Consider the following 27,016-nt stretch of genomic DNA (forward strand, 5'->3'; position numbering starts at 1 on the left):
CTGCCTTGTGCCCCCACTCCTAGCACCCTCCATATTTGCTTTGCTAAGTGGTTCAGAGGATAGAGCCCAGGACCAGGAGTGAGGAAGATTCCACTCTCTGAATTCAAATCAGGCCTCAGACAGTTATTAGCTCTGTGAACATGGGCAAGTCACTTAACCCTGTTGGTCTCAGTTAACTCATCTATGAAATGAGCCGGAGAAGGAAATGGCAAACCACTCTGGTATCTTTGCCAAGAAAACCCCAGATGGGGTCGCGAAGAGACTGAAAACGATCGAACTACAACAACCAGTTTGCTCTAGGCTCTGCCTGTCTTCGGATCCGCCCTTCTCCCTACCCTCCCTGCTCTCAGTCCCGGCGCCCATAGGCCAGCTGGGCCTCCTCTGCCAGCCCCTGCCCCAAGCACCGGCTTACTCTGTCCCCGCCCCAGCTGAACTTTCTGTTGGCGGGAGCTCTTGGCGGCAAGGCAGCCGAAGCTGGGAGAGGATGGCGGGGTCCTGGGAATCTCTCCAGGTGTGGGTTTTTAGGGTTGAGAGCAAGTGGGGAGCTGGACTGCAGAAGCCTATACAGGGGAGGGTGGGGAGAGGGAGACCCTGGCCTTGCTCATAGGTAGGCGGGATCTGCTTGGGCTTGCTGATGGTTCTGGACCTTGCAGCTTATGACCATTTTTTTGTAAGCTTTTTTTAAGGGGAGGAAATGAGGCCCCAGGTTGAAGAAGAAACTTGTCTTGGCTTACAGCTTTGTTAACTGGCCTACTGCACTCAGGACTCCTTGGCTGGTATTAATTTAAATGTGGTTGCTAAATTCCTGCTTTCTTTAAGTTACACCAGACCTGTTAAAAAACTGGTGGCATACATAGTATTGGGGGCATAGTGTGGAAGAAGAGGGGGCTGTGAGAGACACAAATGTAGTGAGGTCTTAAATTAAATGCAATCTTCTGCATACTCAGATTTTAGGAAATGCACCATCAGGTATGAGTTAATACTAATAGCTGAAGCAAGGGATTTTGTGAGGAAGATCAGATTCTAACACTTGCATTTCTTATTGCACTAAACAGGTGAATGAATCTAAACCCCCCCAGAGCATAATTGGCCTATCTCTGACATCACAACAGACTATAATTTTACAGAAGCAAGCTCGAGTACTTCTTTTTCCATTTGTTGTCAAAAAGAACAAACAGGGCCAAATAATGAGGCCTCAGAATCTATCAGAAAATAATTCTAATGATAAAGAGATGCTTAAAGTAAAAAGGGAATACAGAGAGCTTCAAACTCCACGAATAAAAGCTGTGTTTCCCAAAGAAGAATACAGTCTACAAAAATCAGCTTTGGGTTCTCAGACAGAGCCAAGTGTTGTGATGCCCAGGAATACTAAAAATGTGTTGTCTCTCAGCAATGAAATACAAAGCAATCAGGATGGATATGGTGATGAAAATGAAACAGCTGACATGGTAAGTATTTCGGTTTAAGAATTATCTTGTCGGTTTTACCAATTGACTTATATAATGAAAATGTTATGTTTTCTTTTAAAATTTGAAATTTTGGTGAATTTAATAAGTTATGAGCAGTGTGGCAGAAACACTGGATTTTGAATCCAAGGACCTAAATTTAAACAAACCCATGTGGGCAAGGTACTTCATCTCTCTAGTTCTCTCTTACTTGTAAAATGAGGTAGTTGGACTAGATGATCTCTAAGACTCCTTTCTAGTTCTAAATCCTATGACCTAAGTATCCAGAGAACAGAACTAAGCCACCTATTTCAGTTAAAGTTAACTGATAATTTTGATACCTTATTGTTTTGAAATAGCTTTTGATTTTTTATATGGTACAGTGAAAGGGCTACTTCTGTTGAAAGCCACTTGTAATGTAATCTTGGGCAAGTCTAGGCTTAACTCTCTTGATCTCAGTTCAACTGTCAAATAAGGGAAGTGCTGAGCTATATGATCTTTGACATTCCTTAAGCTCTAACATTCACTAGTTCTAATACATTTTTTCATTTTATACTTTAGCATATCATTTGAAGAATAAAAATTCTGTTAATGCATTTTGAGCATCCCTAATATTTATTCATAATGTGCAAGAGTCACCATCCTTTAATGCAAAGCACGAAGGAAAGAAAAATTACTAATTGTACTAGTGCTGTGCTTTAAACATCTGTTTAACACAGCTGGCACTTTCCAAGGTTTTCAAAGAGTTTTCCTTATATTCTTATTTGGTGCTCACAAAAACTCTCTGAGGTAGATACTGTAGGTAGTGTTATCATTTATATTTTTACTGGGGTTTTAGGAGGTTAAATAATTTGCTCAAGCATGGTCACACAACTAATGGACATCAGAGGCAAGATTTGAACCCAGGTCTCTCCTAACTCCAAGGCAACTTCTTTTCTCAATATAACACTTTGCCTCAAAAAAACATTTATTATGTACATACTATGTGCCAGTCCTTGTGCTTCTGAAAATATAAAGATAAAACTAGAATCTTCCCTTGAAAAACTTGGAATTCTGGTAATGAAGAGAGATCAAATAAGGCAAAAATAAATGTTAAGAGGTTCTGCTCATTTCACTTTATATCAGTTCATATAAATCTTCTCAGGTTTTTCCGAAACCATCACCTTCATTTCTTTTTTTTTTTAATTTCTTTTGAAATTTCATTAAATTTTTCCCAGTTACATGTAAAAATTTTTCGAACATTCATTTTTTAGCATTTTGAGTTCCAAATTCTCACTCCAACCCATCTCTCCTACCTCCTTGAAAAGGAAAGCAATTCAATATGTATTATACATGTGATACCTGCAAAACGTATTTCCATATTAGCCATGTTGTAAAAGAAAATACACACAAATAGAGTAAGGAGTTTACAGCTTAATAGAAAGGATGTGAGCTATGTATATACATTAATACAACTTAGGAAAGTACATAAGAAAGGTCAAAAAGGTATGAAATACTGGTTTGGAAAGGATCTCTTCTATTTGGAGATATTAGGGAGGCCCTCATAGATGAGTATCTGATCAAGACTGGACACACATACATATATCCTTATTTATATAAGTGTGTGTGTGTGTGTGTGTGTGTGTGTGTGTTGTGTTCCTGGATAGAGTGTAAGCTCTGACTTCCCTTCTTTGTCTTTGTATACTCAGTACTAGCATAGTGCCTGGCACATAGTAGGTGCTTAATAAATGCTTGTTAATTGACTGATGATGGTTCTTAATGATATGTGATATTTCTTTAAATAAAAGATATTAAAATTTTTTTTTAAATAAACAAAAGATATTTTAACAAGAGTTAACCTAATGTTTTCCCCTTTTATCCTTTGTTGCCTTCACTTAAAGTGGTATCTGAGCAAGTAAAGGCAACAAGTATTTGTAAATTTCATCTTTGTTAATAGTTTTCAAGGGCATTTCACACTGTTTTGGAAATCCAGAGACATTTATAAGATTTAGGATGCTATAAAACATTTCATGGAATTGGTGAAACTGGAATATGACATCATCTTGATTGGTTGGCAGTTTCCTCATATACAGCATTGAATGAATGGGAGGTGATCTTCAAAAGAAGGGTGGGGGTGACCTATGTGGAATTAAGTTGTTGTCTTTGTAAGGTGCCATTGTTGGGAATTGTACTTATAAGTTATTTTTTTTCCATAGGATGATTCAACAGAGTTATCAGCTTATGAGAAGAAAAGGCTAAAAAACATATCAGAAAATGCTGAATTTTTTGCTTCACTTCATTTGGTAGAGGTTTGTAAAGATTCTCAATGTAACTAGAAAATATACAAATTCCATCCTCTTGGGAAATGACTGCTGTGTTAATCTAATTTTATGTCATTCCTTAAATAGTCAGAGGCGAGGATAAAATATACCAAGAAAAGTAGGTTTTGGGCTTACTGGGAGGAAACTGTCTTCTAGTCAGGATGTATTCTTAAGGTTGGGAGGAGGGCATATGGGAGCATGTATGTTCAAGGTTGAGTTGTTATAGCCACTGTTCTATTGTTGGATCTTTAGATTGCCCTATTTTGGATAAGGAGGGGAATGTCCCTTAGGGAGAGCAAATGTAGTTAAAGTATTCTTAAGCCCTGGGGCAGAGCATTCTCTCCAGATTGATCATCTTTTGTTTTTTTTTTTTGCCTTTTTGGAGGGCAGTTGGGGTTAAGTAACTTGCCCAAGGTTACACGGCTAGTTGTGTGTGTGTGTGTGTGTGTGTGTGTGTGTGTGTGTGTGTGTGTGTAAGTGTGTAAGTGTCTGAGGCCAAAACCAAACTCGGGTCCTCCTGACTTTGGGGTTGGTGCTTTACTCATTGCACCACCTAGCCGCCCCCAAGATTGCTAATCTTACAAAGGCCTTCTGCTCTCCTTCCTAGCTCTGTCTTGGGAAGAATTTCATTATTATATATTAAAACTACATCATTATTCCTCACTTCTGGATCCTCCCAGCTTCATAAAGTGAGGGGTGCACTTTGGCTTTCTAGTAGGCATGTAATTGTCCTTAGTGGACATATGTGCTAAGGTCTTTGATTTTAACTCGTGGACAAAGACATTTCTTTTTCCTTAATTAATAATGGTTCTCCAGGTAGCTGATCCAGAGTGATCTCTCTCCTTTAGCCAATCCTTTGGAAGCTTAAGTTTGGTGGTGGGAGCCTCTGGCTTCTCTATATTCTCTATTTGGATCTGAGTTGTGGGTTTTTTCCTCTTCATTTATACATTGTTCACTGTACCCTCTCCAGCCAGTTAAATTCCTGGGCTGAACATGATGTCTGAAGCTGAATTTAAATTCAGGTTTCTTTGACTCCAGTCCCATCTCTCTATCTACTCCACCTAGCTGTCACTATTCTGGTCACTTTAACTCTGTCAGATTCTTTATTTGCAAAATGGGGATAATTCCACTACTGATCTCACCAGGTAATTGTGAGAAAAGCACTTTATAAGCTCTCTCTATTTCTATCAGAAAAGTGTTATTGCAAAATATATTTATGGTAAAGCATATTAACATAATGTTTTTACTTATGTATTTTGGATATTTTACAGACAGCTGCAAGGTTACGTGAAATGATAACTAAAAGACCATCTCATGGAATCAAGAGGTAAAGTAATATTTAGGTCTGTGATTCTTAGAGTCTGGTGTATTGGAGAATATGTGGTTAAAAGCTTGAGAAAGTAGCATCAAACAGACTGGAAGCTCTTCAACTGAGTTGAGGTGCTCGGAGGGATCCTGGAAGAAAGGCACCCTTGGAGAGATGGCGTGTCACAGTGGGAAGAGCGCTTGATCTGGAATGAGGACCTGGTTTCAAGCCCTGTCTCTATCAGGCTATTATCCCCTCACCCCAGTTCTGCTGCAGTGATCTCTTTGGTTTTTCTGCCTTCTCCATTCTGTCTACACAGTTGCCAGATAGACAATTCCTAAAGTAAAGTCTGACCTTGTCACTCCTCTAATCAAAAAAACTTTAGTGGCTCCCTATTGCTTCTGGGATAAAAAACAAGCTCCTTTATTTGGCATTTAAAAGCCTTTTACAATCTGGGTCCAGTCTAGGAGGCAGTATGGTACTGTGGAAAGAGGTTTGGATTTGAAGACAAAACACCTGAGTTTTAATCTTGACTCTACCACTTAATACCTGTGTGATTTTGGTCAAGTCTCTTTCAGCCTCATATTCCTTTTCCGTAAACTGAGAGAGTTGGACTGGATGACCACAAAAATTCCCTTCAGCTCTGTATCTTTGATCCTGTTGTCCAAACTCCCATTCACCTCTTCTCTGTTCTGCTCAAATTAATTTACTTCCTGTTCCCTGCACTTGGCACTCTCCCTTCAACTCTAAGCTTTGGCACCAATTGTCACCGAAGCCTGGGATGTTCTCTGTCCTAACTTCTGTCTCTTGGAATTCTAGTTTCATTTGAAGCTCCACTAAAGAGCCACCTTTACAGATACCCTGAATTATTAATTAGCATTGTCCCATCCTTGTCCCTACCTCCACCCCTGTCAATTACTTTGTATAAACTTACTTGTAGTTTCCCTCCAGTAGTATGTAAGCTGCTGGCCTAGGGTCTGTGTTCATTTTTGTCTGAGTATTCCTTGCATAGTGCTTGGCTGATAAAATGTTTCCTAACTTAAAGGAGCTTACCCTTTACAGAGGAGATGTAGCATGCAAACAGGTAAGGGATCTTCATTATCTAAGGATACATGTTGCATTATACATTATCCAAGAATAATTGGTAACAGAAAAAGGTAAGGATTTAAAGTAAATTTGCTTAAAATAGGAACCAACATTTCATAGTAAATAAGGAGGAAAAATGTTTGATTGGTACTTGATGTTGAAAAATGAAATTAAAATTATAAAAATAAGATTTTTATTTTGTTTTTAATAAAATTTAGGTGACAACTGCAAGTATTTATCAGTTTTCACATTAAAGAATGAATGGGGGTGGCCAGGTGGCACAGTGAATAGAGCACTGGCTCTGGAATCAGAAGGACCTGAGTTCAAATCCTAGACATTTAACACTTACTAGCTGTGTGACCTTGGGCAAGTTAGTTAACCCCAATTGCCCTGCCCTCCGCCCTCCAAAAAAAAAAAGTAAGAATGAAGTATTGACTTTTATGATATAATTTCCCCAACAAAAATGTATGATAGCATGATAGAATGTCCTTTACCTTTGACTTTAGCAGCAAGACAATAAGGGTGTTGTTACTATAAAAATAATCAAGGTCTTCATCAATTTTGCAAGAGGCTTTCTTAGTTTTTTTTTTTTAATTAAATTAAAATTTTCCCTCAATCCTTTTCCCTGTGTGGTTTCAGCAAAGAGTCTCTTAATCTTTGGATATTTGAATCATTCTCTTGGAACATTTTTAGTTAACCAAAAAGGTGTTGATCCTTGGCCTGGTGGTTGGGATTAAATGTCAAAGAAGAGGGGGATATTTGAGAGCGGACAAATTTTATAAGTGGTTTTCTTATGAGGAAACTTTTGTCTTAGCCAGCTTCAGTGTGAGAAAGACTTGGGTTAATTCTGGTTTCTGATGTAATATCATCAAGTTACTTATTTTCTCTGTGCTCTAAATGCAGTGGTAGGGGGACTTTCATCACTGGGAATTCATTATATCATTAGAGTTCAAGGTCTGGATGAAATAGCTGTAAGAATTTAGATAGGGAGTGGCTAGGTAGCACAGTGATTAGAGCACTGGCCCTGGAGTCAGGAGGACCTGAGTTCAAATGTGGCCTCAGACACTTAACACTTGCTAGCTGTGTGATCTTGGGCAAATCACTTAATCCCAATTGCCCCTCCAAAAAAAAAAAAAAGAATTTCGATAACAAATATTTGGATATTGAGGACTCCTAACATATGGTAAGGTGAGGAAAAGAGAGCACTAATGACTAAGGGATGTGAGAAGTCTTCCTATAATACAAAACATGTAAGCTGAAGCCTAATGAAATCTAGGGATTCTAAGAGGTGTTGGTGAGGAAGGAGTTCCTTCTGTGCTTAGGGACCAACAAAGGCAGGGAGCTTAGAGTTGGAGAAGAGCAAGCAGACAGGTGTTCTGGGAACATAAGAGTACACAAAGAGGTGTTTTATATGGTAAACCTGAAAAAAAAAGGTAGTTTGGAACCAGTTTGTGACTTTCCTTGTTCAGCTGAAGAATTTGAGTTTTATTCTAGAGGCAAGAGAAAGCTAGTCAATATTCTTGGATAGGGGAATGTTCAGACTTGTGCTTTAGCATGATTATTTTGGGAGTTGTTGTAATATAATGCCAAAAGAAGGCCAACTTCCCAGGTTCAAAATACCAGCATAGGTGCTCTCTATTTTATTCAGTGACAAACCAAGAACAGAGAAGATCAAAACATGACATCATTCAAAATACAGCATTTACTGATTAAATAATCTCCAAGTACTACCCCACCCCAGGATCTTCCAATCATTCAATCAATTACAAAGTCCCTGTTCTAAATACTACTCCACCCCTAGGCTATACCTTAATTTGGTCCACCACAAAACCCCTCTTCTCAAATGGAGATTAGTTTCCAAACATAGGTAAAGTACCTTCATTTGTCAATCACAGAGCACAATAAGGTCAAAAGTTCCCCACCCCCAGGATCACAATTGAATCTACCCCAGAGTTACATCAAGTTTAAACACAGCACTTAATACCCAAATGGAGGTCTTTTCTTCATCTTGACACGAGGCAAGTTCTCAGCAATCTTAGTTCCTGGGGAGACAAGGCTTAGCAAGGCCATAAGATACATTGCCAGTCCCTTCATGAATTTATCCTCTGTCTGTAGAACAGTCCTAGAACCCCTGAACACATTAGCAAAGCCCTCTCCCAGGATTTCTGTAAACATACAACAAGAAAATCCTTCTTCAGGGCTTCTGAACCAACAGAAAGGCTCCCAGACCCCTGCAACAACAGCACTGTCCTTCACCAGTGGACAGTATTCATTCTGTCTGCAGGACAGTCTCCAGACCCCTGCAACAACAGTACTGTCCCTCACCAGTGGACAATATTCACTCTCTGTCTGCAGGACAGTCTCAGGGCTTCTTAGCGAACAGCCAGGTTCCAGGACTTCTTCAACAAAAGGACTGTCTTTCACCAGTGGACAAATCTGGCAAAACAACATCAAAACAGACAGACAAAGTACCAGCAAAACAGCCATGTCTCCTCAGTCCTTGGCAGCTCAGGGGGCAGGTCTCAAAAGTCCAGGGCAATTCAAAGCGGCCACCAGCAATTCTCTTAGTCTCTCTCTCTCCACGAGGTGCTGCTTCCAAAAAGATCTTCCGCCTCTCTCTAGTGTCTCTCCAAATCTACATCACCAGCTCCTCCCAGTTCAGGACTTTCTTTTCACATCAACAAGCCCATCCCACAGGTGGGATTAACAAACTCTGGGTTTTAATACAATCAATTTGAAAACCAAGCCAATACAGGGGAATCTTTAATTGCCATTACTATCACAGTTGTGTGAGGGATGGATTGGAGAGGGTAGATAATGGAAGTCTGGAGTCCAGTTAGGAGGTTCTTGGTATAGTCTGTGTGAGAATACATTTGACATGGAGCTAAACTATAATAGTGATTGATTGGATAGAGGAAACTGATATAAGAGTTGTTGTGGAGGTAAAATCAACAAGATTTGAGGTCTAATTGGGTTTAGGAGGTCAGGGAGAGGGAAGAGTTGATCACCCCCAAATTCTGACTTTGCCTTACTCAAAGGATAGTATTACCCCCAGTAGAATAATGCTTTTTCAGTGGCTGGGTGGCTAGCTGTCCCTGTTGCCTGGAATGCTTTGTCCCCTCACCTCTACCTCTTAGTTTCTCTGACTTCAAAACTCTGTTCAAACTCTACCTTCTTCTGGGAGACTCCTACTTACTCGTGTTTTTCCTTCACATTGCCTTCTGTCTAGTCTACTCTATTTCTTGTATGTATCTAGTGATTTACCTGTTGCCTTACTTGTTAGAATATAAGCACCTTGAGGGCAGGGAACTGCTTTTGCTTCTTTGTAGTGTTCTGTATAGTAACCTTGTACATACACAGTAAGAGCTTAATAAATATTCAACTGATGAGTAGACATCCAGGAACTCAGATAAGAGACTAGGGCTGGATATATAGACTAGGAAGAAAATGAAAAAGCAAACAGTTCTTCTAAATGCTGAAAGTATTTTATTTTAAGAGTAAAGTTCACCATGGGACAAGGAGAAAAAATTGTCAGAATTGAATTCAAAACGAATAACTAGATAAAGCTAAGAAAGAGGAGGGAAAAGAAACTAAAAATCTAAGTCTTGGAAACTTTGCCAAAAGCTTGATCATACATGACCAAAGGTGACAGATTCCATTTCCCTTTATAGTCATAGAACCTTGGCATTAGAAGAGACACCATCTAGTTCCATTTATACCCATGTGAACAGCTCCTTTACAACATAGCTACAAATGGTTCTCAGTCCTTTGCTTAAAGATCTCAGCTAAGGGAGCCAATACTTCTCAACACAGCCTGTTCCACTTTTGCATGATTTCTAATTAGAAGTCTTTAGAGAGTATTAGAGAGTTTTCCTTACATCAAGTTTAAGTCTATCTCTTTGCAAATTCTACCTTTATTCCTGTTTCTGTGCCTTGGTGCTAAGGCTAATCCCTCTTCCAAGTGATAGTCCTTCAAATACTTGAAGACTGCTGTCTTGCCCTTTCAGGTCTCTTCTTCTCTAGGGTAAACATTTTCTGCTAGTCCTTATATGATTTGGCATGAATTGGAGGCTCTTCACTAACCTGTTTGTCCTCTTTTAGACACTCCCCAGCTTTTCAGTTTCCCACCTAAAATGGGTGTAATAGAAAAAAATGCTTTATTTGGAGTCAGACTCTGGGTTCAAATTCTGCCTCTTCATTACCTGCATGATGTCTGCCAAGTCATTTAATTTCTTTGGACATCAGTTTACTCATTTATAATAAAATGGAGGCATTAGAGTAGATAATACTAGTGACACTAGATACACGCAAAGTTCTTCTTTGTTTTAAATCTATGTTCTTTGATTAGAATTATTTTGACATGGGAAGAGTATAGTGTTAGTACCAATTTCCTAATCCTGGATACTATATTACAATGTCGCCCAAGGTTTCATTAATTTACTTGACTTGCAGAGTGAACTGCTGATTCATATTGAATTTGTAATTCATTAAAACTCCACATCTTTTCAGACAAATCAGTGTTTAGCCACACACAATCCCTATCTTGTATTTGTCAGTTTTTTTTAAACTTAGTATAAATGTACACTTTTATATTTTATGTCACTTTTATAATTCATTACATTTCATCTTGGAATTCAGTGTTCTAGTTTATCAGGCAGGACCTTTTTCAACCTGACTTAGTTATCCTTCCCAGTTTTGTATTGTCTCCAAATTTGATAAGCGGTCTGTACCCTACATTTTGAGTCAAAGTACTAAAAAGCATAGATTCAGGCACAGATCAATTGGATGCTTCACTGGAGACCTTTGAGGTTAACATAGAACCATTAATTGCTATGTCTTAGGTTCAGCCTTTCGACCAGTTCCACATCCACCTAATTGTGCTGTTGTTTGTTCTTTATCTTTTCCATAAGAAGAGTACAAAAATCTCTGGTAGATGCTTTGCTAAACTCTAGGTAAGTGATATCTATAGTATTTATCTGATCTACCAGTCTAGTCACCCATCAGAAAGGGAAATAAGATTAGTCTGATCTGACTTTCTTGGTGAAACCATGTTGACGCTTTTTGATCACTGCTTTATTTTTTAGCTATTCACTAAGATATTCACTAATTTCAATAACACATTCTAATAATATGGTTTTTGCCAGGAATTGAAATCAAGCTCCCTGACCTCTCATTTGCAGCCTTCATCCTCTTCTCATTTTTGAAAATTGAAAACATTTTTCCTTCTCAATTCCTGTGATATTTCTCCTGTTGGCAAAGATAACTAACTGGCAGTGACTCAGCATTCATGTCTGCTGGTGCAGTTTCCTGGGATGGTGTTCATTTGGGTTAGGTGACTCTAAATTCATCTTGGGAAGCTCCTACTATCTAATTAATTAGCTTGGATATCAATTTCTGAGTAAACTTTTTGTTTTGTCCTTTCCAATCTGATCATTCTCATTTGCAGAAAAAGCAAAAGCAAAATAAAGAATTCAACAATTCTGTCTACTCTCTGTTGTTAGCTTTGTTCCATCCACTCAGCAGCAGTTTTTTCCCTTTGAGCTTTCTTTTTTCTTCAGTATAGCTTAAAAAAAAAGGAAGAAACCATTTTTTATGTCAGCTTTCTTCCCTAGCTTTAGTTCATCTTGAGCTTTAGCACACTTGACATTCTTATAGGTCTTTTCCATGTTTTTATATTTATCTAGCTATCTGCTGTACTTGTTTTTTTGTTTTTCTTAATCTAGGATGATGCGTTCCCTGTGCATCTGTATTGGGAGGGGAAAAAAGAGAATAAGCACTTTATATAGAGCCTGCTCTTACTACATGCCAGGCACTGACTGGCTGTCCCTCCTGCCTAGAATACTAAGTGGATGCCTGCACTTCCACCTCTTAGTTTCCCTAAGCACCTTACAATATCTCATTTGATTCTAACAACAACCCTGTAAGGTTGGTGCTGTTATTATCCCCATTTTATAGTTGAGTAAACAGAGGTCAAGTAATTTGCCTAAGGTCACATAGCTAGTGTCAGAAGCTGGATTTGAACTCAGGTCTTCCTGACTCCTAGCTCATCCTTTTTTTAGAGAAGTCCTCTTTTTACTTCTCATTAGAATTAATTCTCTTTGTGTATTCAGAATTTCATTCTTGAGAGCTTCCCATTCTTCATCTGACTTTTCCTATAGAATTTTAGTCCATGGAATCCTATTGGTTCATTCTATGAACCTTTTGAAATCTACAGTTTAGGGTGTATATCAGACCCTGCTGAGCCCTCCTGTCTTTTATCACAAATTCTAAGATGGAGTGGTCACTTCGTTACGAGGTTCCCCAGGTATACTTATTTTGCACAAAGGAAAATTCCTTTCTTTTAACCTTATCTGGTTAGCTCTAAAAGACTGTTTCTCCCTGGACTCCTTGGGATTGGGCAACATAATGTGAATGAATCAATTACATCTATACAAGCAGAAAAACAAAAGCACTGTTCTGTGGACAGCTACTCTGTAGCATTACTTTGCATATAAGGAGAAAAGCATAGTTTTCGTTAGAGGCTGAGCTTGTTGATATCTTTATAGTACCAGCAAATTGAGTCTATTAATTTATTTCTGAACTAATATAGACTGTATTTATGGTTTTGGTCATGGAAATTAAATTCAAAGTTGTTAGGGTTGATCGCCATGCCTTCTCTCAAATTGGTAATAGTAAAGTTATTAACCTATGCTGTAAGTTAACACAGACTTTTAATTCCTTTAGAAAGAAGCCAAAGAAGGCAGAAGATGAGATTGTTTGTCGAAGATCCATGAGGTTATTAAAAGTAGATCCATCAGGAGTCCCATTACCAGATCCTTCACCACAGCCTGAATCAGTAGTTGATCAATATGTAAGAGTGACAGAACAAATAGAATACACTAGCAATAATAAAAAAAAGAACTTTAAAACTCTTTAGGATTTTGAAACTGTAGTTAAATATCATTAATTGAGAATTAACTAATATGGTTTAGAATTAAAATTTATATTAGATGGGATTGAATGTGTACTGAAGTTGGCTTTTGTAGGCTCATGTAAGAAATGAATTATGTCATTTGTTTAATTGTGTGTAAGAGGAATGTCCATCTGTTCAAGAGGGTGTACTTTTTTAAACTTTATAGAAATACTCAAATTGAATGAACATAAAGTAAAAACTAGCATTGATTAGTTGAGTAACTAGGTAACACTTGATGAGCTGTGTTCCATTTACTTATATACTTGAAAGTAATAAAAATACATTTTACCTTAGTATTCAAGAATGAAGACTTCACAAATGCAGGGAGCTCTTATTTGTAAAGTGCCTGGCACATAGTAGGTGCTTATTCCCTTCCTTCCCTTTCCTCTCACAGAGCTGCTTTTTAAAGCTAGTTAATAGTAGCATGGTAATGAATTTAAATAAATAACAGATAAGTGCTAGGCATGGTGGCACATACTTGCAATCCCTTGCCACTGGGGATGATGAGGTTGGTGAGGTTGCTTGAGGTCAGTTCTGAGATGCAGTAGGACTAAAGCCAATTGGATGTCTGTGACCCCAGAGTAGTGAGTTTTAGAGGTGGGTGGGGGATACCATATTGCCTAGGGAGGAGTGAACCAATCTAGGATGGAATATGAGCAGGTCAAAACTTCTATTCTGATAAACAGGGATTGGACACATTAGTGTAGCTGCTGTGTTTTCAGCCTGAGTGAGATAGGGAAACATAATATCCAAATGGAAAAAAATAAGAAAGAAAGAAAATAAATGGGGGAAAAACATATGGTGAAGCCAATATTAATTCCAGCTGCCCTTGAGGACCCAAAATTATTTCTTAATTAGGACTGTCAGAAAATGTCTGTTGAATCACAAAGTTGATTTCTCCTGAAATATCTAATGCTGGCAGTAATCCAAGATTATAGACTAAGCTGATTGGCAAGGAGAGAGGCAAGAAAGGACAAGGGAATTAAAGAGATGAAGTAGAAGTGAAGAGTTGAGGGGAACACAGAGGGAAAGAAAAGTAAAGAGAAAGGGTATAAGAGGGAGAGGAAAAGAGAATGTTTTGCTTTGATCCATCTGTATATTAAAATAAAAGGGTAGAATAGCTGTTGCTACTTTGTTTTTTCTTGCAATACCAGTATATAACCTAAATTTTTTTTCATTTACATGTAGATTTTTAAATATTCATTTTTGAATTTTGTGAGTTCCAAATTCTCTTCTTTCCTTCCTCTCCTCCCCCCTCATTTGTATCACTTTTTCAAAAGTAGTATCATATGGAGTGTTTTATATATATAATAACATATACTATATATGTTTTGTCTCTTACTAGAATGGTAAGCATTTACCTGTAGAAACAAAGTTGAGGGTTGTTCATAATAAGGTGGTAGTGATGTTTCCTCTCACATTTGTCTTTTCAATGTCATAGAGTTTTTTTCTTCCCTTAGACCATATTCCTAAATTGGGAAAGAATTATGTTGTAAGAGAATAATTTTGGTGGGTTTCAAGATAAGATATTGTACTCTTGCAATATAATTGTTGAAGATGTTTTATTTTTATTTGAGGGTATTATATTCCGTATTTTTTTTTCTTATATAACAAATTGGCACTACTTTTTCAAAAAGGCAGTTAACTGATCTTTGAATTAGTTACATGATATGAAGGAGCTCTCCAGGGGACGAGGACTATGGGGAAACTTCAGTTAATGCTTTCTATTTAGTTTCACTAGATAACATTATAAGCTTTAAATGCTTTGTAAGCACTTGATAAATGTTTATTGAGTTTGATTTTCTAGATGTTCATACAGCTTATGTGGTTAAGCACTTTACTCTTAGGAAGTAGCTTATATGTTCTGTATTGCCATAGGTGAATTTGATTCCTTCATTTTCTGGAGCATTCAATAAGAGATAAGCTGCATCAAGATTATGGACTAAGGGGGGCGGCTAGGTGGCGCAGTGAATAGAGCGCTAGCCCTGGAGTCAGGAAGACCTTAGTTCAAATCAGGGCTCAGACACTTAACACAAAACTAGCTGTGTGACCTTGGGTAAGTCACAACCCCAGTTGGCCTCCAGAAAAAAAAAGATTATGAACTAAGGGTTATAAACAAAAAAATGTGTAACAGTTAACATTGTCTAAAAGATTTTAAAGCCTCAAAGAAAAACTTGTTTCTGTTTTTTTTTTTCTAACAGACTCGCTTACCTCCTGGACCTTTGGAAATGATACCTGAAAATCAGACTGGTGAAAATGAAATGTTTAGAGGAGTTTTGCAGATGTGGATGAAAATAAGCCAGGTATCATTTTCAGAACTTTTAACTGTTGTAGTTTTTAGTAAAAGAAGTTGGAATAAATGCATTATCTTATTGCTCTGATTTCTCTCTAATATTGCAGCCAAGAAATAAGAGTACAAAGAAGTTATCTAATGTGAAGAGGTAAATTTAAACAATTTTTTTTTGTTTTAAATAGAAATATTTTGAAATTTTAAATTAATTTCTCCTTTCAGATACCAAGCAAGTTTGACTGGCATGGTCATTAGTGAAGATACTGTCTGCAAAGTTACCCAAAGCAGAATATGCTCTATGGCTATTCATCCATCAGAAACTAGGACATTGGTGGCAGCTGGGGACAAGCTTGGCCAAGTTGGACTATGGGATTTGGTAAACTATTTTTATTTTCTATTTGAAAATGAGAAAGTAGAATCAGAAAATAGAAAAGAAAATGTCCTAGATCTATGTGTTATAAATATAAAAATTTGTAATTGAATCTTATGATTGCAAGTTGTATTAATCAAATCTCAAAGCTTAAATTCTTTTTGTCGAGCCTGTGTTATTTTGATACTTTGATGCAGTACACAGAACAGTGGATTTTAGATCAGAGGACCTGGGTGAAAAACCAGCATGGCCATTTGCTGCCTTTCTTAACATTGGGCAAATCATTTCAACTTTCTGGGCCTCAGTATCCCTGTAAAATGAGTGAATTGGACTTGATGAACTATAAGGTCCCTTCCAATTCTAAATTTCTAATCCTGTAACCTGTAACATCATCAGTGGATTAGCAGCAGTATAATAAAAAATTGATTAAGTGATTCTGAAGTTATTCTGAAAATAGAAATTATAATGTTTGTAAACAAGTGGCTCTATTTTTCTCAGAATATGGTATAAGTTATGTACTGGAGCAATTTTTTTCTACCTAAGTCAAGAAACATTTATTAAGGGCCTACTCTGTAGCAGGTACTGTTGTGTTAAGCACTGAGGATAAGAAAAAAAGGCAAAAAGAATCCCTGCCTTCAGGGAGCTTACAGTCTAATGGGGAGACAACATGTAGATAACAGTGCACACACAAGATATATGTAGGATAAATTGGAAATAATTACAGAAGGAAGGCACTAACATCAAGTAGGACTAGGAAAGATATTTTGCAGAAGATGGAATTTTAGCTGAGACTTGAGGAAAGCCAAGTGGTATATTTTCTTTTTTAAAGGGAAAAAAATAAAAAGATCTTTTTTTTTTCTCTGCCTTGGAATGAGGGTTCTAATACCCTTCCTCCAACCCTCTACCTGCGACTGCCTCCTGGAAATTTTCATTTGGATGACAATTTCATAGTCATATCAAATTCAGCTAGGCTTATCATCATCTCCACCCCAAATAAGCTCCTTTTTCCAATTTCATGGTTTTATTTTCCTAGTTACCTAGGTTTGAAACCCTATAGTGAGTTGTGCTTCTTTATCTCAGGTCCTCTTATTTTCAGTATCCACTCATTTAAGTCCTTTTGATTCTTCTTTTAAAAGGTTCTATTTGGTTCTTTTCTTAGTTCAGGTTCTTTTTTTTTTAAAGTAATCGGGGTTAAGTAACTTGCTCAAGGTTACACGGCCAGTTATTTCTGGGTGTGGTGCTAAGTATCTGAGCCTGGATTTGATCCCCAGGTCATCCCGACACTGGAGCTGGTGCTCTTACTCACTGAGCCACCTGGCCACCCCTTAGTTCAGGTTCTTTTGATTTCATGCCTGGATTATTGTAGTAGCCTCTAAACTGTGGTTGGTTTTGTTTTGTTTTACTACCGCTGTCTCCGTGCTTCAATTTATCTTGTATACAGCTGCCAAAATAATATTCATAGAAGGTCTTGCCATGTCAGCTCCTGCCCAAGAATCTTTAGGAGCTCCCTATCTATCCCCTTCTAGGACAGAATATACATTTCTCAGCTTGGCATTGAAAGTCCTTCACAGTCTGATTCCAAACCTTACCAGGTAGGTTTATTGCACACTATTCCTTGTTACTCTTTGTCTCAGGGAAACTAGCCTCCATGCAACATGTTCCCTGGGCCCAGCATCTTGTCTCTTAGGTGCCTTTGTATATTCTCCATGCCTGAAACACTCCTTGCTGACCTTCATGTCTTAGAATCTTACTTTCCTCCAAGGTTGCTGCACTTGGTGATCTCTCCAGCACAGTTGTCCCTTTTTATGGGAACCCTTTCATGATCTCTCCATAAGTGTTAGGGCTCTCTCCCTCCTTAAATTATCTTGTATTTATTAATCTGTGTGCACGTTGTATCCTCAAAATAGAATTTAAATGCCTTGAGGGAAGGGACTGTTCTTCATTTTATCTTGGTTTGTCCTGTCCCTACCATGGTGTCTTGTGCCACTTAGAAGGTGCTTATTTGAGTGAATGATTTTGCCACATAATCTCTTAGAAATGTTGCTTTCTTTATGTTTTCATTTCTGGCTTTACTGCTCATTTTCGTGAAAGAAAATTTTTATTGATATCTTTAACATCATTCTTTGTATCTCTTACCTCTTGCTCCTCTCCCTTCCCCCCCTCCAAGAGAAGGGACAAATAGAAAATATTTTTAAAGGAAAAAAAAGAGATAATTAGTGACACTGATACATTGAAAAAGTCTGAAAATACATGCAACAAGCCATCTTTATGGTCCTCACATCCCTGCAAAGAAGTGGGGTTGGGTTGTCTTCTCATATTTCTCTGGTCATGCTTATTTAAATGCACAGCATTCACTTTTGATTCTTTTGTGACTGTTCTTTCCATTTGCATTGTTGTAGTCAGTGTATATTGTTTTCTTGGCTCTGCTTACTTTACTCTGCATTTGATCATGTCATGCTTCTGTATTCATTTATATTTGCCTTTCTTACAGCACATTAATATGTTGTATCAGATTCTTATACCGTAATTTGTTTAACCATTCCTCAATCAGTGGGCAGATCTTTGTTTTCAGATTTTGCTACCAGAAAAAGCATTACTTTAAATATGTTGATATTTAGGAATGTTTTCTTCTTATCAGTAACCTCCTTGGTATATAAACATGGTAGTGGAATCTCTGGGTCAAAAGGTATGGTCATTTTAATCACTGTGTTGTATAGTTGTTTTCCAGAATGGCTGTACTGATTCAGAATTCCTCCAGTAATGTGCTAGTGTCTGTCTTCCCCAAACCCTTCCAAAGTATTTTCCATATTTTTTCATTTTGGCCAATTTGTTGCTTATTAACTTTTTCCAAATTCTTTAGTTGGACATTCATGCTTCATTTTTAAGTAGTTCCACCTTAATCAATTTTTTTTCTTAAAATGGCCCCTTTGCTTCAGTTGACTGTTCTCTATTCTCCCCGCATGCCATGACAGTTATTTCCTCTGTCTTTGTTTATGAAATTCTCTTTGCTTGTAGAGCTTATTCTTTTTACCTCTTCTGCACTTTCAAATCCTACAGTTCATTCAAGGACCAGTTCAAAATCTATTCCCAGCTTGTTTCATCTGTTTCCTGAAGCCTTCCCAGACTAACCAAAGCCTACAGTTACTGATTTCTTGGAATTCATTCATTCATATATATATATATAAAGCTCCTTACTTTAGGTACAAAAAGTCAGAGATAGTAGTTAGTCCAAGGCCACTTGTTTTATTGCAAAGGTGGAATGGAAACCTGTGTTTCTTTTGTATTTCCCATGTAATTGTAACTTTTGTGTCAAAGATGCATAGCTGACATAAAGATCCTGGGTTACTTTATAGGAGGACTTGGCTTGAACCTCTATTCACCTGGTAAAAAATCTGCCTGTAGTAGGAAGTCAGCATCTGGCCACATAGTATCAGAAAGAAAAGAAAATCAACAAATATTTATTGTGTTCTCTAAGGTCACTTCCAGCTCTAAATTCTGTGACATTGTATACAGACTGTATAGAAGCAGACTGCAACAATCTAAAGTTCTTAGAAGTTTCATGATGAGTATTTCCTGGTATAATTTGCAGAATCTTCTAGTTGAAGAATCTTTTCATAATGAGGTCCTGCTTTAGGGGATAACCTGATTATTTCTTATACTCTCATCTTAAAAACAGAATAAAAGGCATAGCATATTTTATTCTTTCTTTTCCCATCGCTGCCACTTCCCACTGACTCTGCCCTTTACTCCCAATAGAACCTGCCCTTATAATAAAGAAAGTACAATTAAGTAAAACAAATAAGCAAACACGTTGACCACATCTGGCAGTGTATACGTCATTTAGTACATATGGTCCTTTGGCTCTCTTTTGAGAGGTCAGAGGCATGTTTTGCTGTTAGTCTTCTGAAGTCATAATTGATCATGGCATTGATGAAAGTTCTGATGTTTTTAAGTGCCTTTCTGCTTTCTATTATTGTGGTCATGGCATAATTTGTTCTTTTGGTTTTACTTCATTCTATACAAGTTTCTTCAAGTTTCTTTTGTTTTGATGCAATAGTATTTCATTACATTATATACCAAAATTTTTTAGCCATTCTCTAATTGAAGGATACTTACTTTGCTGCCAGTTCATTCCCACCACAAAAAATGCTCTATATCTGTCTCTACACATATACACATGCATATATGGGAACTTTCCTTCTATATTTGACCTTGCTGGGATTGGTGCCTAGTGGTGTTATCACTGGATCAAGAAATATATTTAGGAATTTTGCCAGAATAATTCCAAACTATTTTCCAGGAGACATTTCCACTAATAGTGGATTAATGAATAAAATAGGAGGATACAAAATAAATCCACCATAATTGCTAGTATTTGCAACAGTAAAAATGCATAAAATATATAGGAGTAAATCTACCAAGATGTTTTTGAGACATAAATGCTTGAGTACAAAATACTCTTTATAGAGATAAATTAAGACCTAAGTAATTGAAAGTTGTATGCATTGCTAATGTGTGGGCTTTGCTAATATAATAAAAATGACAAAATATCCAATGTAATTTATAGATTTAGTGCTCTACCAGCGAAACCACCAAAGGCTTACTTTATGGAGCTAGAGGGATAGGGAACCTTGATCTAGAGGCCACATGTCGCCTTCTAGGTCTATGGGTACAGCCTTTTGACTGAGTTGAAGTTTTATAGAACAAATCCTTTTATTAAGGACATCTGTTCTGTGAAGTTTGGATTCAGAGGGCCACACTTGAGGACCTAGAGGGCCACATATAGCCTTGAGACTGCAGGTTCCCATAATAAAATAATAAAAAATAGTAGAGATAAGGGGTTAATATTAAGCCACTTTCAGACCTCAGACCATATTATAAAAGTAGTAACCATCCAAACTCTTTGGTGCTAGTTAAAGAAATAGGAAATTAGATCAGTGGAACTGACCGAATAATAATGTATCAGAAACAACTGAGGTGAATAACTTTGCTCCATAAACCCAAGATCATAAATATCTTTGGGGAAGAACTTGGCTATTCAACAAGAACTTCTGGGAAGACTAGAAAGAAGTTTTAGGAAAAAAATATTTAGACAGTACCTTGTACCATTTATTTGAATGGTTACTCAAATATGAAGGGTCATATCACTTAAAGATGGAGGAAAATGGATGACGGTATCTTTCACAGGTAGGGCTTTCAGGGAGAATTCCTAACCAAACAAGGGATAGAAAAATCATAACTGATGAAATAGACAACTTTGGTTATATGAAATTAAAAAGCTTTTACATGAACAAAATTAATGCAGCTGGGATAACTAGAAAAACTCTTGGAAGATTTTTTGCATCAAATATTTCTGATAAAGTTCTGATATCCAAGCTATGTACTGAATTAGCATACATATATCAAGAGCCATTCTTCAAGTAGTGGTCAAAGGACAGAAACAGCTAGATCTCAGAAGACATATCTTATATCAGCAACCTTTCCCAATCAATAAGAGAAATGCAAATTAAAATAAGTGAGGTTTTATTTCATATCCACCAAATTGACAAGTTGACAAAAGTTTGAACTAGTGATGGAGGGGCTATAGGAAAGAAGGCCCAATAACATAGTATTGGTGGAGCTATGAATTGGCCCAGTGATTCTGGAAAACAGTTTGGAATTAAGCTAAAAAACTAACTAACATATCTATTCCCTTTGACCTACAGAGCCCTTTGCTAGGAAGAAGCCCCCAGGAGATTAAACAGAGAAAGGAAAAAAGAGAGGGAGAGAGAGGAAGAGGAAGAGATTATCTTTGTAAAGAACTAGAAAGAAAGTTGGGTGCTTGTAAGTTTGGAAGTGGCTGGACAAATCATGGTACATGGAATATTATTATACTGTAAGAAACAACGAATATGAGGAATTCAGAAAGAAAAAAAGACATAAACTGGTGTAGAATGAAGTAATCAAAATCAACAAAACAGTATACACAGGGACAGTGATGATGTAAGCTGAAAGAACGATAAAATGAAATGGAATACTGTGTAATTATAATGACTAAACTTGTACCTTGAGAAAAAAGAAAATATACCTCTCTCCTTTTTGGTGGAGAGGTAGGGGACTGTGGGTATGAAACGTTGCTTGTACTTGTAGACATAGTTGATGTGTTGGTTTTGCCGAACTGGGATTGGGTTTGTTTTAAATCTTGACTATCTTCCTGGGTAGTAGTAAAGACTAACGTTCAGAAATGAATATGATATAATAACAAAAGGCATCAATAAAACTGTTTTCCCATAGCTCCTTCCAGCAGGATTTACCACTAATGTTTTCTGTTATACATGATCACTTTAAGTATTTGAAGGGCAGTCAGGAAGAAGAATAAGACCAGTCCCTTTTTGGCCCTAGAGGACTGAAGTAGAAGTATAAGGTAAAAGTTGCAGACAGATTTTGGGCCAACATAAGGAAAATCTACCTTGCAATTAGACCTATACTGAAGTAGGTAGTATAGGCTGTGTTAGGAGGTTTTAGATTACTCCTGCTGAGACTAGAAGACCAATTAATGGGGATATTGTAGTGGGGGTATTATAGAGATTGTAGTAGATAACTTTTAATTCTGTGATTGTGATTTTGTGAAATCTGCATCTAGAAACTGACTTCTTAGGAACTGATAATTATTTTGTTATAGATGAGACAACATAGGGACTAATCCATGGATTATTGGTTATAGCAATATTAATGGAGAAATTTTGACATTGCATTTTTATTGTGTATTTTGGGGACAAATTTTTGTTATTTTTAATAATGTTTGGATCTAAGTATATTGAGTGGATATTTTCTCCAAAACTTGTATTAGCTCCTTGCCAAAAGGGTAAGGGAAGAAATAAGATTGACTTGGGCAGTATTTTGTACTGTGAGTAAAATGACTACTAGACAATCACTATTTCTGATGGAATGAGAAATGAATGATAAATCTGTTCTTGATAACTAAACTACTTTTCTTTTTTTGGAGGGGGGAAGGCAGGGCAATTGGAGTTAAGTGACTTGCTCAAGGTCACATGGCTAGTAAGTATGTCAAGTATTTGAGTCCGAATTTGAACTCAGATCCTCCTGACTCCAGGGTCAGTGCTCTATTCACTGTGCCATGTAGCTATCCTGATAACTAAGCTACTTTTAAAAGACCAGACACTGGTGGGAAAAAAATGTGTAAGCCTCTTAGTGTCATATTTAGTTGAATTTAAAATTGATGAGTCTATTTTAAGTATAGCTTCAAATTTCTATGTCTTAGTATTATTAGTGTAGAGGGAATGTTAATATAGTAAATGTTTATAATTTTCACTGTCTTCCCTCCCTTTAAAAATACCTGTTTTTCAGACTCAGCAACCTAGAGAAAATGGGATTTTTACCTTTATTCTCCATAGTCAAATAGTTAGCTGTCTGAATTTTTCACCTGCCAATCCAGCCCACTTGTTGTCACTGAGCTATGATGGGACATTACGCTGTGGAGATTTTACTAGGGCTGTGTTTGAAGAGGTGAGTGTCTGTGTGATTCCTTGCAGACCTCAAATCATATTCCAAGTGCTTTATGGAATTATGGTCATTGTGCCAACCAAACTGTGAGAAAATGATCATTTCTGAATGAGACTTTTAAAATAAAAGATGTTGCTATCCTATTTTTGTGGTCATATGACTACCCATTATAAGAAAAGGAAAATGAACATTTTTTCATTCTTAGCTTGGGCAAAAATTTAGTGGGGATAGATTTAGGCATGAAATTGAGGTTTAATGTATTTCATTAAAGGCATACTCCCTAAATAGCCAAAACCTTTTAGCTAACTACTTAATAGAGTGTACAGCAACCACACTTAAAAACCTTTTTCCATATTGTCCCATGAACAATTAGGAACATCAGACACATCTGCTGCTAGTATGCTTTTTTTTTTTATAAAGCAATTGGGATTAAGTAACTTGCCCAAGGTTACACGGCCATTTTTTTTGTGTGGGTGTTAAGTGTCTGAGGCTGGAACCAATCCCGGATCCTCCTGACTCCAGGCCGGCGCTCTGCTCACTACGCCACCTAGCCACCCCTGCTAGTATGCTTTTATTCCAGTGATATTGAGATGAAAAATAAACTGTTGGTTATGTATTCAAACTCTACCACATCTTGGGCCTTTTTGCTTTCTCATTCTAGCCTTTTGAAGGTCAAGTTCTCTGCAGTTTAGTCCTTACCTAGTTTTAGCTAGTGTAGAAAACCACACTGAACTCAAATCCATGTAAGAAAAGTTTAAGGACCCATATTTGATTTGGATACTTTGCCTTGGGTACTTATCTTTCCAAGTAGCACTCTAAATCATGTGAAGTCAGTGAAGGATCCACCCCTATCAAAAGGCTGCTGAATCCATTGGAAGTGTTTCTGTGATTTGATTTATGCCCATTGAACCACATTGTTAGGTTATGTAATGCCACACCTCTCTTCAGTAGTCTTCCATTCTGTCCTTTACCACTACTGGCCTCCTGTGGCTGCTCTAGATTCTCCCAGTGGTTATAAGCTAACCTGATCCAGGAACCTGGTCTGCAAAAGAGAAATTTAACCTGTCTTCTCTGCTTATTGTCATCTTGTGACTTCAGGTACCCTTCAATGTATGGGCTCTGGCTTTCCCCAGTGGCCACTAATTATGTCCCTTTTCTCTCTTATCCCTATTCATTGAGCAAAAGGGGCAGAGGATAATCCGGGCTCAGACACTTATTACCTACCCAGAAACACTTGGCCGTGTAACATTGAGCAAGTTACTTAACCCCATTGCTTTAGAAAAAGGGGGGGGGCAGAGGATGAGTACACATGAATGGTTTGTGATTACATTATCTTTACCCACAAACCTACTATTCTTCTGAATTTCCCTAATTCTGTGGAATTAGTACAGGCTCTGGGAACCACCTTGAAATCTCTTTGAATCTTCCCACTAGATCTGGCTTTTTCGAGGCCATAAGCCTTCCATTATCACAATGATTAAATCTCAGTTACACTTAACCTAGCCTAGTCCTCCATTGTCTGTCATCTCCAGGTGGCCTTCAGCTATTTAGCTATTTCCTACCCTTAATCCCATTCCAGATCTGACCTCAGTTCCATCAAGATCCTCCTTAGACTCCTCCTCAAGACCCTCTCCAAACCCCTACTCTAGACCACCCCTAGATCCCTCCCACAATCTTTCTGTATATAAGATCCATCTTGCCTCCCTGAAGTGGTTCAGATTCATCTAGCTGAGGCTTAGGCTGTGTCAGATTATTCTAGCTTGCTTGTCATAAATGCTTAGGCCCCTTAAGAGTCTACCCAGTATGGCTAATCTTTAATAAACTTTGCTTTACTTTGGCTGAGAGAAGACTTGAGTCAAATTCATTCAACAGGATCTGATGTATTGTTATTTTGGAGTCCCTAAACCCCAAACCTCAACAGAATTATCTACTATCCTTTAGTCTCCAAGATTTGAATTTGGCATTACCTGTAGTTTGGCAAGCCTACATTTCTCCCCATTCCATATATCCATTCACTTGCCAAATATTGCCATTTTTCTAATCTCTCATTTCAGCTCTATGCATATAGCCATTACCCCAGTTCAGGCTCTCACCTGTGGAACTATTGCAGTAGCCCAATATTTGGTCTCCTTATCTCTTTTCCAATTCATCCTTCACTTAGATGCCAAGGTGAAAAGTGCAGATCTTACCCTATCAGTGACTCCTATTGACTCTAGAATCAAATATTATTTCATCTCTATCTCATTCTTATTTAATTTTTATTTTGCTTTTTTTTTTTTGGAGTGGGGAAGGCAGGGCAGTTCGGATTAAGTGACTTGCCCAAGGTCACATGGCTAGTTTTTATGTTGTGTCTGAGGCTGGATTTGAACTCAGGTCCTCCTGATTCCAGGGCCAGAACCATTCTTTTCTTTTTTTTTTTTTTTTTAAGCAATTGGGGTTAAGTAACTTGCTCAAGGTTACACGGCCAGTTATTTTGTGTGGGTGCCAAGTATCTGAGGCCAGAAACGATCCCGGGTCTCCCAATGCCGGGGCCAGCACTCTTACTCACTATGCCGCTTGGCTGCCCCAACTGGTGCTCTTTTCACTGCGCCACCTAGCCGCCCCTAATTTTTAAGTTTTATAATGCACATAATTATTGGTACAGTGGTTATATCTTTTGGGCAAATCGTGTAGTTATTAAATGCCCTATATTCTCTCCCTTTAGAAGAGGGTTCTAATTTATGACCAGTGCTTCCTTTTCAGTGTAGTAAGAAGATTGAAATTATTATTGTTAAATTATTATTATTATTAAAATTATTTATACTTTTAGCAAATTTTTAGAAATACCTAGTTTATCCTTAGAGCTTCTTGGAAGAAGGGCACTATAGATAACAACCTATTTATTGCTATTAAGACAAGTGTTTTTGTATTTTTAGGTGTATAGAAATGAAGAAAGGGATTTTTCATACTTTGACTTCTTGGGTGATGATGCATCTACTTTAATAGTAGGGCACTGGGATGCAAGTGTGGCTATAGTGGATAGACGGACACCAGGAACTTCATATGAACAATTTTTCAATTCTCATATGAGCTCAATAAGAACTCTCCAGGTTCATCCCATGAATAGATGTTATTTCATAGCTGCTGGTGCGAGGTAAGTTCTTCCCAACCATATTTATAAGTTAAACCTTGGATATAAGATTTTCAGTTTAGTTGTCAAAGAAATTTTGTCAGAAAGGAAAGTAACTTGAACTGTGTCACATGTCAGATGGCATTTTTTTTTCTTGCATGACTCATTTGAAGTTGTATTCCTCTGGAACCCCTGTTCCCTTATTAGCAGTTTCTCCTTTGTTTTACATCTCTTTCATGCAGTTTCTATCCCTTTGCATTAACAGAATCCTGACTCCTTCTAGAATATATTGAATCCTTAGCTACTTGCTCCATTACTAAATACCCCTTATTCTGGAATCCCATGAAAACTTGTCCAGGAAAAGGAGTAGATATATTATCACTCACTGCCACTTCAAAATTCTGCCTTTATTGTCTTTACTCTGCAACTCTTCCTTTTTTGGGATCACTCTCCATCTCAGTCTTTCTGATTAGAGCTTTGCTTCAGTATTCTACTGGCTTTCAGGTTACTGTCATTCATTTCTCATGGTTAGTCAGTCAATAACTATTAAGTACCTACTGATTGTCACCCTGCTAAGCACTGGAGATACAACTAAGAAAAAAGAAAGACAATTCTTTCCCTCCAGATCATGAGTTCTAAACTTAAGTGTCTCTCA

General features: G+C 37.4%; 1 protein-coding gene across 2 annotated transcripts in view; it reads left to right on the top strand.

Annotated features, from left to right (window-relative positions):
• Window positions 1-354: 354 nt before the first annotated feature.
• WDR76 (WD repeat domain 76) overlaps window positions 355-27,016 on the top strand; it is a 37,063-nt gene continuing 10,401 nt past the window's right edge. Inside the window, exons 1-10 of one of the 2 annotated variants that reach the window (XM_069105919.1) lie at window positions 355-511; window positions 1,056-1,448; window positions 3,641-3,733; window positions 5,017-5,072; window positions 12,861-12,987; window positions 15,291-15,392; window positions 15,490-15,530; window positions 15,602-15,755; window positions 23,097-23,255; window positions 26,168-26,385. In XM_069105919.1, coding sequence (XP_068962020.1) covers window positions 485-511; window positions 1,056-1,448; window positions 3,641-3,733; window positions 5,017-5,072; window positions 12,861-12,987; window positions 15,291-15,392; window positions 15,490-15,530; window positions 15,602-15,755; window positions 23,097-23,255; window positions 26,168-26,385 — 1,370 coding nt within the window. In that variant the 5' untranslated portion in view covers window positions 355-484. The remainder of the gene's footprint in view (window positions 512-1,055; window positions 1,449-3,640; window positions 3,734-5,016; window positions 5,073-12,860; window positions 12,988-15,290; window positions 15,393-15,489; window positions 15,531-15,601; window positions 15,756-23,096; window positions 23,256-26,167; window positions 26,386-27,016) is intronic. The other variant, XM_069105920.1, reaches the window with a different exon arrangement.

This window comes from Petaurus breviceps, unplaced genomic scaffold, assembly GCF_028583685.1.
Source record: "Petaurus breviceps papuanus isolate PSGF00001 unplaced genomic scaffold, PetGlider_PUasm1.0 77, whole genome shotgun sequence".
NCBI classification, from domain to species: Eukaryota; Metazoa; Chordata; class Mammalia; order Diprotodontia; family Petauridae; genus Petaurus; species Petaurus breviceps.